Source organism: Dipodomys spectabilis, unplaced genomic scaffold (genome assembly GCF_019054845.1).
Source record: "Dipodomys spectabilis isolate Male_0828 unplaced genomic scaffold, ASM1905484v1 ptg000140l, whole genome shotgun sequence".
Taxonomy (NCBI): Eukaryota; Metazoa; Chordata; class Mammalia; order Rodentia; family Heteromyidae; genus Dipodomys; species Dipodomys spectabilis.
The window spans coordinates 20,735,275-20,747,504 of record NW_024870817.1 but is presented as its reverse complement, the minus strand read 5'-3'; the positions used below and the strand labels follow the sequence as shown (position 1 = coordinate 20,747,504).

General features: G+C 33.4%; 1 protein-coding gene across 2 annotated transcripts in view; it reads right to left on the bottom strand.

Annotated features, from left to right (window-relative positions):
- Positions 1-12,230, bottom strand: part of Ssbp2 (single stranded DNA binding protein 2) — a 242,450-nt gene that overhangs the window by 55,665 nt on the left and 174,555 nt on the right. For both annotated transcript variants that reach the window (XM_042690759.1, XM_042690758.1), the window contains one exon: positions 5,414-5,473. In XM_042690759.1, the coding sequence (XP_042546693.1) occupies positions 5,414-5,473 (60 nt within the window). The remainder of the gene's footprint in view (positions 1-5,413; positions 5,474-12,230) is intronic.

Sequence of the window (12,230 nt, the reverse complement as noted above, 5' to 3'; positions counted from 1 at the left end):
CATAAGCAAAAAGAAAAAAGCTGGAAGTGGCGCTGTGGCTCAAGTGGTAGAGCATTAGCCTTGAGCTGAAGAGCTGAGGGACAGCGCCCAGGCCCAGAGTTCAGGCCCCACGACCGGATCCAAAAAAAAAGGAGAAGTAAGTAAATTGAATAGGTATTAAATTAGGAAAGTATCATAATCACTATTTCCTAAGAATACATGAGGAAAAAGGAAAAAGAGGACAAGTACTTTAAAAATAATAAAGAAATGAAGACAAAAATATGACTAACATTACATTCAATTATGAATCTGAAATCCATGCTTTTGTATATATGTGTGTATGGAACTGGGGTTTGAACTCAGGTCCTTGAGTTCAGTAAGCAGGCACTCTATCATGTGAGCCTAGCTTCCAGTACTTTATGCTATTGTTTTTCTAAACAGAATTTAACTTTTTGCCTGGACTGACCTGGCCTATGATCCTCTTATTTATACTCCTATTTACTGGGATGACAAGTATGTACCACCTTGCCCAAAAGTTTGTGCACTTTTGCTCAGCAGTGTCTCAAACTGTTATCTTTCCAGTCTCAGATTTGGAAGTAAACATTACAGACTGAGCAGTGCACTGTACCAGGTAAGCTCTTACTTTTTTTAAGTCTTCGAGTTCTTAGCTAAATTATACACCCTAGACTTTGATGCTTAAGTTTCCAAGTCCAACTGTAAGTAAAGATGCTTTATTGCTGGTAAGCATTTGTTTAAAAATTTAGATTTCTGGATTTCAAATAATAATTTAAATGTTAATAATATAATTATTATAAAGTATATGGTGTTCCTAATGACAGAAAGTTATTTTTGAATTGGACAAAAAAACTACTTCATTTTATCATTAGCTACTAATTTATAGATGCAGGTAAAACATATTTAAAGTTAGAGATCCCTATATACTAAATACTCCTTTTTAGTAACTAAGATACTCCTATTATTTACTTAGCAGTCTATATTTCTTTTTATTCAGCTTAAGTCTTCCATTTCATATTGGTAAATAAACTAAATAAAAGTTAAACTAAAAACTTTTTACAAGGCTAGAAAATTACTGGCAAAAGATATGTAAGTAATGTTTATCTTGAATAAAAAATCATGAAGAAGGGGCTGGGAAGGTGGCTCAGTGGTAGAGCGCTTGCCTTGCATGCCTGAGGCCCTGGGTTCGACTCCTCAGCACCACATAAGCAAAAAGAAAAAAGCCGGAAGTGGTGCTGTGGCTCAAGTGGTAGAGTGCTAGCCTTGAGCTGAAGAGCTGAGGGACAGCACCCAGGTCCAGAGTTCAGACCCCATGACCGGACCCAAAAAAAAAAAAATCATGAAGAATAAGTAGAAAGTTTAAAATATAGTATCTTAGTTACATGCTGACAGAGAAATTTTATTTTCCCTATGTAAAAAAAAGTCAAAACAACTTTTTCAATGCTCAACTTTTCAATGCCTATACTTTTTTTAATCTGAAAATTCATGAAGTCTTTTCAAAGTTAGCGTATGCTTACCAACTATTATATTCTTTTTCTTACCATATAGGAACTACATATTAACTATTAATAAAGGAAAACTTACCGACTGAATTTATCAGAAGAAAAAAATCTATTTTCATTAATCTATATATGTAATTAATATCTTTTTACAATTATAAATGCAATATGTGTGCTTAATGAAATTTTAAAAATACTAAATTTCTTTTTTAAAAAATTCAAAATTTCCCAACCTAGAAATAAAGCATATAGTTTTTTTTTTACAGTCATCTTGAAATTTATGAGCATGTGTATGATGAGAGATGCATAGTGAATGAGAGAAAACTCTCATATGGTAAGGGTGAGAAATACATGCTTTGAGCTTTTTTTTTAGTGTATGGTAATGAATCATATACACTTCAGAATATCAATAAATTTAATTCTATAGCATATCTTTTAATATCTGCATGCTGTTTCATTATTTAAATATATCATTTTTAACTGCTCACCTATGTATTGGCAGACATATATATATTTTGGGGGGGGTCCGGTTGTGGGGCCTGAACTCTGGGCCTGGGTGCTGTCCCTCAGTTCTTCAGCTCAAGGCTAGCGCTCTACCACTTGAGCCACAGCGCCACTTCCAGCTTTTTTCTTTTTTCTTATGTGGTGCTGAGGAATCGAACCAGGGCCTCATGCATGCAAGGCAAGCGCACTACCATTGAGCCACCTTCCCAGCCCCTTGGCAGATATTTTTGAAGATCTGAATACTACTGTCAGAGGTAGAATGCTTTTAGAACAGCAAATTCCCATTTTCTGTTATCAATTCATGTATCTATTTGTATTGTTTGAGGAATAGTAAGTAAGGTATGGATTTTTCAAATTCCCAAAATAAGTCAGCGATTTATTGTTGGCATCATTCATCGACAATTTCTGAGTTTCAGGCTATCTTTATTCCTCCTCATAGTGTAGAATACATGCTGTGAGTTTTTGCAACTAGGTATTTTATCTATGCAAAGGGTAAAGAGCTGCTCTACTTCAGGTAATAGATGCTTCAACAACACAGAGCTTTCAAAGAGCTGAACCAATTTCAATGTAAACTTGTATGATTAGGTCATTCTGTTTCTATACTTCGTGTTTCTTTGTATACATTAACTCTTTGTTGTATTTTACTTTTTGTTGTTGTTGTTGGTGGTGGTCTTGAGGCCTGAACTTTGGGCCTCGGCACTGTCCTTCAGCTCTTTAGCTCAAGGTGAGCGCTCTACCACTTGAGCCACAGCACCACTCTGGCTTTTTCTGCTTATGTGGTGCTGAGGAATCAAACCCTGGGCCTCATGCATGCAAGGCAAGCACTCTACCACTGAGCCACCTTCCCAGCCCCTGTATTTTACTTTTTGTGACTTAACTTTCATCATTTTAGGAGCAATTTACTACTATCTGTTTCCGTTTCTTCTATGTATTTTTCTATATATTGCTCTTTTTATATTTCTAATATATTCTTTTCTATATAGTTTCAACACATTGATATGTGAGATTTCTAAAATTCAGTCTTATAAATGAACAAATAGTATAAGCCATTACAAATTTAGTCTAGAGACGTAAAAATCATTTCAGCAAAGTTTAAACTAAAATCTATAGTCTAATGACCAGTAATTTTAAATTGTGAAGCGCCTGTTTACTAACAGAATAACTTTCACATATTCAAAATGCCTAGCCGATAGCACTGAAGAACTTATTTAATTGTCTAATTTCTTAGGTACAATCTATAATAAGGAAAAGTTTTAGTAGATTAAATTAAAACTCAACTTAAAAGCTTTTTTCTTATTTTTATATTCATTCAAATTAATTAACAAAGTTAGGACAACTCCATTTAATGACTGCATAATAAAACTGAAGAATCAGCTTTGTGCTTAAAAAGTTATGCTCTTGAAAATTTTCTTAAAATACTATTATTTACATTACCAGTACAATTATTTTTTAAAATAGCACAAATATAAATTATGTAAGTTCAACTAATATCTATATGAATTAGCAAAGTGTGTGTGTGTGTGTGTGTGTGTGTGTGTGTGTGTGTGTGTCTGTCTGTCTGTCTGTCTGTCTGTCTCGGGGGCACTGACTTGACAAACATAGCTATGCTTTAAAATACATTTTAATTGTATCTTTAGAAACTCCAATGATAATACATATGTGGTTTAAAAAATCTTCAAATAAATTAAGTTTATAGATTCAAATTGATACCACTGACTATTCTTAAAAGTATGTCTTATATTCTCGAAAGAATATAATACCTAGTACAGTATTTTATACATGAGAGAAATGTCAAGAATATCAAATGAACACAACTCCATAATTTTATCATATTTTCAGCATATATCCATCATTACTATAGAACTAATTGTATAGTTAAAAATATATGAATAATATAACAAGAATTTCACATTTTTCTAATTCAGATTTTCTGGAAACTTTTATATCTATAATATACCAAAAGTTAGGGATGGGGTATTTGAAACATCTTAAAGATACTAATAAGATAAACATATTTTTATCTTTTATAAAGAAAAATTTAAATACTCAGACATCTATAAAAGTAGATTTGACTGTCAATAGACAAAGGTTCACCCACAGAGTAAATTCCCATATGCTGGCATAAGTGGCATCTGTGTACTTTTCTGTCTTTATTTCATGCCATGTACCCCTGGCCCAATGTACTGCTTACAGATTGAGTCTGTAGGAGAAAAATGTCCCAGCTGCTAACTTGAGACCTGCCAAGCACTGAAATCACTGGACAACCCAGTGCTGCCTCCTGCTTGAATATATCCCTACGGGTGGATCCTGGGTGTTGGTACTCCCTGATGTGCACTTAAAGCAGGGAAAGTCAGCAAATTAGGACACTTCAAAGACACAGTGTAATTTCAATATGAGTTTGGAGCAGAGAAATAGAATTCTGTTGCTATTAAGTTAATTAGTTACTGCAACTTTCTTGTTCCATTTTCGGTAGCGAAAAATTTAGATGTGCTAAGAGGTTAAGAATAACAAGGAGAAATTATTCTGATTTTACTTTATGTGTTAAAGTAAAATTAAATTAAATACCATTGATGTATGCAAACAACAGAATTAGAGAAAATGTTAAGATAATTTCCTTCTTATAAAGATTCTATATTGATGAGATTTAAATTTCCTAGTGCATTATATACACATGTACATATTGGCTATACCCTAAAACTAAACTGTAAACTCATTGCAAGTAAAAATTGTGCTTTATTCTCTTTAGTAAATAAGTGTTTATTGTATTGATTTTAAAACCTACTTGAAAACAGAACATTTTCAAGCTTAAATCTTTAAGAAAAAAGAGATTAGGAGATTTATTGTTAAATATTTACTGATAGGTTTAATCCCAAGAAACAGCTAGTTATTTGTTTGAGATGCCATTACAACTAGGCAAAATTATATAAATATTAAATCATGATGTTGAGGCTATATTATACTAAACCAAAATATGTTCCTAAGAAATGTTCACAGTACTGCAACCTTTTGATTGAGAGGACAATCAACATTTACCAAAATTATACAAACCTTTAAAATTAAGTTCACAGTATGAGATAGACTTCAATGGTGAGTGAACTTTTTCTCTCTGAAACAATCCAGATAGCTTTAGGGTTGCAAGCCACATATAGTTCTTGACCTGACTACTCAAATCTGTATTGTAATATAAAAGTAGTAACAGACAATAATTAAATGGATCTACGTGGCTGTGTTCCCAACAAAACTATTCATAGAAATAGCCAGTCTTTAAAGTAGATAATATATTACTGGAAGTAGCATTAGGTGAACTAGAGAAGGGATATTCTTATATTTTTATAGAAAAAGAAGTACTTGTGGTGTTTTCTTTGTTGATTAAAAGAAAAACAAAAACAAAAACGTAAGTAGTACACAAATCTTACCTGATTAGGTATCCTCAGTGGGGGCCGTGGACCTCCAGGGTAACGAGGTGACATAAAAGGCTATTGAAGTAAAAAAGATAAACAAAACAAAAGCAGCATGATATAAAATGCATATCTGCAAGTAAACTACTTAAATTTTTTTACAATTAACTCTAAAGCATAAAGCATTTTACTTTCCTTCCTGTGGGTGCCTTCACTAAAATAAATATGTCCAAGAAAAATATCACCTTTTTTTTTTTTTTACCTTGGAAAACATTTGGAAAATTCCCAAAGAAATTGCTAAAAACATTAAGAATGACTAAAGTGAGTACAACGAAAACTTTTTAAAATACAAATAATGACAGCTAATTGCTAACAAATAGGACTAAGAAAAGGTGATGTAATCTTAAGACTTCAGGAGAAAGCTTGTTATTTTGTTACACAAATTAACTTCTGAATAGATACTTTTCATTGAGTTGAAATATTTGCTTAATGCTTTCCCTTAATAATTTTAAAGTTTACAAATTTCATCTTTTCTTTTTATATTTTTTATTTTTATGTTTTATTGTAAAAATACTGTACAGAGGGGTTACAGTTACATGAACAAGATAATGAGTACATTTTCTATCATGCTTTGTTATCTCCTCCTTTGTTTTTCCCCTACCATCCCTTCCCTCCCACTTCCACAACTACACTCCCCCCCCCCCAAAATTGTAAAGTTTGTTTTTCAACATAGTGTCTTGTGCATCTCATTGTTACAATGGGTCAATCTGTATCCCTATTTAAGCATTTTGTTTTTTCCCTTCCCCTCTCCAAATTAGAGAAGTGTATATACAAGATGCAGGGCACCGACATCAAATACAGTGAAAACAGGGGTTATACCATAAGGGAGGAACATACAAAGAAACAAAAAAATCACATTATAAATACGTTAGAAACAATAACAAGAAAGAAAAAACCTCTTGGGTCCCTATCTTGGGATTCATTTTGCTTAACATCATTTTATATAATCATATGTACATAGCTTTGGACCTTTTCTGCTTTTGCATTTCATTAAATGGCAAAGAAGCTTCTTTTCCAGGAGCCGAAATAAGCTCTGACTTTGTTTCATTATGGGTTTGCTATCATTTAAGATTGACCAGAATTTTTTACCTACTTTTTATTGTTAAGAAGTTGTACAAAGAAATTTCTAGTCCATAAGTCAGGTTATGAATATGATGTTTCTTGATCAATGGCAACCTTTCCTTCATTCATACCCACTTCATACCTTCCCATCTGGATGCTCAAATTATATAGTTCAAGCTTTACATAATGTATATTGAATATAATAGCTGTATTTGTTCACCCTTTCTCCCTCCATTCCTGTGCCCCTCTCATTCCCTGCCCCCAATATATTTCTACTTCCTGGTATTCATTTTGTTGAACAGTTCATTAGTTGTTCTGAGGAGTTAACACCAGTGAGCTCTTTCCCTAAGTATACAATCTTCTCTTACTCCTGAGGAGCTGTGCTTACAGGTATAAATCATCATGCTTGGCCAAAGTCACTTTGAAATGAAATACAAAAAATTACTAGATTCCAAAAATTGAGACAAATATTAAATGTCTCTTTTGAAATAGAGCACATGAGATCAGTATGTTCATCTCAATGTAAAAAGATATTCAAGTGTTAATTTATTTGAATATTAGAAGGGATGATATTTTCCTTCTAATGGATAGCCTTTGGGGATGAATGTATGTTAATGGGATTATCTGTACTTTCCTGACTCTGAAGTCCTAAAAAGACTGATGTTAGGTATGGTCAATATATGTGGAGGTATCTTCTTTTAAAAAATGCAAATTATGGGGCTGGGAAGGTGGCTCAGTGGTAGAGTGCTTGCCTTGCACGCATGAGGCCCAGAGTTCAATTCCTCAGCACCACATAAGCAGAAAAGCTGGAAGTGGTGTTGTGGCTCACATGGTAAAGTGCTAGCTTTGAGTTGAAGAGCTGAGAGACAGTGGCCTAGGCCCAGAGTTCAGGCCCCATGACCGACAAAAAAAGAAAAGAAAAAAGAAAGAAAGAAAGAAAAAGTGCAAATTATGTGTTTAGGAGAGAAAGGAAAGAAAAAGTAACCCACAAACTTGACTTGCGTATATGCAAATATATAATTAAAGCATACAGTGATGATAGTCTAGGTTATTTTGATAAAAATCTACTTTTATCTAAAGATCGTTTTGCTTTAAGTACTTTAACATAAAATTAGTTGTTACAATACAGGCTCTTACCATTCAGATTGATCCTGAAATTGATTACCTCATGTGACACAGTAGAAGCTTCTGAGAATTATGCATGGGGGCAAGTGAGAATATCTAATATCTGCATTTCCCCATTTAAAAGCCAATTTGCTTCCAAATATGATTCAAGATAATAAAACAAACGAATTTATGTAAAATGCTAATCTGTCCTAGAGATTATATGTACTGTTAGTACAAATTCTATCTGTTGGCAGATATTTTAGTACTGGCTGTACTCTTTAAAGAACCTGTTCAAAGAGTCTTTAGTTCTGAGAGCTTACTTTTTATATTTGGGGCACTGTTTATTTTTTGTTTCATTCTGTTGTTTAAAAATGACATTAAATCCCTTTTTAAAAAGTTATTTATAACGAGCAAAGGACCTGCACTCTAGTTTTTCTACAACTACTACTATTTAACAGAATGAGCTTGGTGTGATAAGCTTTGAAGATGTTAGTTTTCTCAACCTGAAAATAAGGGAACTGCACAAATTGACTTCCAAAATCCTTCATAAAATAAAGTATTCAGGATTCTGTGTTAACCCTTAAATCTAAAGATGAGTATATTGTAGGTAGTTTAAATACCTGAAGTGTGTAGGGGTAGAATTAAAATATGGGGTAAGGATAAAAGCATATACACACAAGACACAAACCATCTTTATCAATGAGAAAGAAAATTTTTACCATGTCTTTGAGAAAAGGAAATCATAGTTAAAAAGAACTATTCTAGCAAACAATGATGTTCTTCTTTGTTGTTATACTAAAGGTCAAATGGGGGAAAAAAAAGAATAGAACTTACTGATTAGAATGTTTGGTGTAGTTCATTCATTCAACAAAGCTTATGAAATCCTACCTATGTGGGTGGTAGTTATCAGTGAACAAAGTAGATAAAAATCGCTGCCCTCTCCTTAGGATGTTTTACATGCATAGTCTGATAAGTATAGGAGAAACAATTTCCTGGAATAATTGTTCTCTACACTAATTCACCTATCTGTAACAAATAGAAATGTTCTCTTCAGCAAATTGCAATTTATCAATGAAAACCCAAAGAAAATAAATATTTCAACCTGATGTCTTCCTTAGAGTCATATTATATCATCCACAAATGACAGAACAAGAAGTGTTACTATGAATGATTGAAAATCAAAGCTACACTTTAAAAATTTTCCAAATTAGATAAAAGATAAAGATTATGTTGTTTATAATATAAGGGAAATTCTGGTAGCAGAATTAGTAATCTAACAGAAATTGCAGTTGGAGGTAAAAGTTATTGTTTGTATATTTTTTGTTATGTATGTTGTGAACAAAATGTTTATATACCCACAGACTTAATACGCTGAAACTAATATCCAGTGTGATGGTATTTGGAGGTGTGGCCTTTGGAACATATTTATAGATAGTGAGGATAAAGCCTTTAGGAATGGGATTAGTTTCTCTCCCTCCATTCTTCCCTCTCCTGCCTCACACCCATAAAAGCAAACTACTGTTTGCATACCAGAAAGATGGCCCTCAGCAGGAACTGAATTCACTGCCAACTTGATCTTGAATGTTCCTACCTCAGAACTCTGAGAAATAAATTCTGTTGTTTAAACAAGGTTGTCTGTGATATTTTTATAACAGTAGTCCAAACTGACAGATATAGTCTATAAGAAATAGCATAATCCAAAACAAAGAAAAAAGCCATCATAAAACCAATAAATATTGATGATAAAAATGAAATGAAAATATTCTAACAAAAACACAAACCATGTGTCCAGACTGTTTCCCCCAAGTAGTATTTTAGAGCAGAAAAAAAGCATTTACAATCATTTTTATTTCAAAAAGAATGTCAATGAAGTTTAAAGAATTATTATTTTCTAATGTATTAGTCATGGAATTTTAATGTTTCTCAAAAGGAGATTTTCCTTTAACCCTTCCCCTTTATAATATTTATAACATTTATAATAAAATGTGACCTAATATTTGAATTTCTTTTCGATATATTTAAAAAAATAGGATTTTAAGAGTTTACTAGACCAACTTTCTTTTGTGCAAAAGACTCAAAGATGAAATTTCTTAACTCACAGTTTATCTTCGATAGATAGATAGATAGATAGACTTTTCCTTCTCTGCTTCAAAAATGGCTATTTATAGAATAATGACATGTACATACCCTTCAAGTAATGACCACTAACCATAAACAAACTGCTTGACTTAGCATTTCCTCTCAGGCCTCCCAGCAACTGTGCAGCCATTCATTTAATGTAGACTTCCTTACCCTTGCTACCACTCAAATACGAAAAATTGAAAACACAGTGAGATTTCAGGTAAGCAAGTTAATATGCATGTAAAGCACTAATTAGCATGTGATCTTGACAATCCTGACTAAAAGGAATACCATGAATAAAATAAATTTAACAAGTTCTATTTTTTTTCTTAAACATATTTGGTGGAGTTTGCATAATACCTACATTCTGTTTTATTTGTGTTTTTATGATAAATTCTAGCAGAGACTTGACAACAGGTAGAGAATGGTGATAAATGGATGTGATATTATTAGAAGATCATCCCCATTATAATAAAAATGTCCATCATAATGTGATAACTTATAATGAGGTTCTTGAGGAAGGGAATGAAGCAGTTGGTACAGTCTTAGAATATACAGAGCAAGCATCCAGTACATATTTGTTTGGTTGATTAATGATGCATTGACAGTCATGAACAACAATGATGGAAATCTCTTAAAACCAGGCAAGGATGCATTAAGCTGTAGTCCTTGTATGTAAAATCTCACTTGGTCTCTTTATTTGTTTCATTAAAAGTAATACCTAAGCCAGCACAGGAGGCTCACGCCTGTAATCCTAGCTACTCAGGAGGCTGAGATCTGAGGATCTGGGTTCAAAGCCAACCCAGTCACGAAAGTTCATGAGCCTCTTATCTCCAATAAACCACTCAGAAAACCAGAAGTGATGCTGTGTGACTAAGGTGGTAGAGCGCTAGCCTTGAGCCGAAGAGCTGAAGGACAGCGCCCAGGCCCAGAGTTCAGGCCCCACGACCAACAACAACAAAAAAAGTAATACCTTTACCTATTGTAAAGAGTAAACCTCTGGTTATTTAATGAAAAAAGTGTTTATAAAATATGTCCACATAGAAAAATTCTGCCAAAATAGGATAAATTGTATCTTCCAGACAACCTAGTAATATTAAGAATGAACAGAGAGTAACCTCAAGAAGATATGGAATTATAATTACAATATCTATATGAACATATTAACAGAGCTTATAATTTAGATGACTAATAAGGGCTTCTATTTTCTACTTCTGTGGTCAGATTTTTCTGTTTCTGTAGTGTCCTATTTAAAATAATAGTACTACTACTACTAATGGTTCTACCAGTGGTTCTACTAAGTAGACATATTTAGTAATTAACCACCTTTGGGTATAAAAAGTATACTAGGCAACTTATTCATGACTTGAGCAGAAATGTTTGGAAACTTATTTGTCTTTTCCTGAAGCATAGACCAGCCATTAGAACTGCTAACAATTCTAGATAGCAGTTAACTGGTTGGCTGTTAGTCTCAACTAATGTCACATTTCTATTCTGATACTAATATTTTAAAATATATTATGAAAGCTTGTATTTCTTTTTTTGGGGGTCGTGGGGCCTGAACTCTGGGCCTGGGCGCTGTCCCTTAGCTCTTCAGCTCAAGGCTAGTGCTCTACCACTTGAGCCACAGCGCCACTTCCAGCTTTTTTCTTTTTTGCTTATGTGGTACTGAGGAATTGAACCCAGGGCCTCATGCATGCAAGGCAAGCGCTCTACCACTGAGTCACCTTCCCAGCCCAAAAGCTTGTAATTCTTATACCAAGTCTCAGCAACAGATTTGCAAAAACATGTTTCACTAAGAAAAACTTCAGCATTTGAGTTAAACACACACACACACACACACACACACACACACACACACACACACACACACACACACACACACACACACACACACACACACACACACACACACACACACAAAACCAAACTGCTTTCTTTCCCTTTATTACTTTTTCTGGTGATAGTACTGGGTTTGAGGACAGGTTCTCACACTAACTAGGCTGCCCCTCTACCATTTAAGGTTGCTGTGCTGGCTTCAAACTGTAATCCTCTGGCTCTCAGCTTCCTAAATAACTAGGATTTTAGGTGTGAGCAGCCACTGGAGCTTGGCTAAATAGTCTGCTTTCTTAGTACCCTATTGTGTTTAACTATCTTTAGACCAAAAACCTGTAAGAAAATGATTGTTTGCCAAAAAGTAATTTGCTTTTCCCTGAACACTCAGGTAAAGATTCAAAGTACAAAGTAAAATACAACCTGGAAAAATATGGGCTATCTTCAGTAATTTCATTCACTACTCAAGTATCAAATATATGTATCTCTTGGTCCTATGTAAAAATAGTAACAGTCTTTCATATTTTCAATATAGTGTTTTGAGCAAACTAGGACATAATTTGATAATAAAATAATTCTACAGTTTAAAATATCTTTTAGAATATGAAAAATATGACAAGATATAATTATTTATTCATGGGGTTCACAGTCT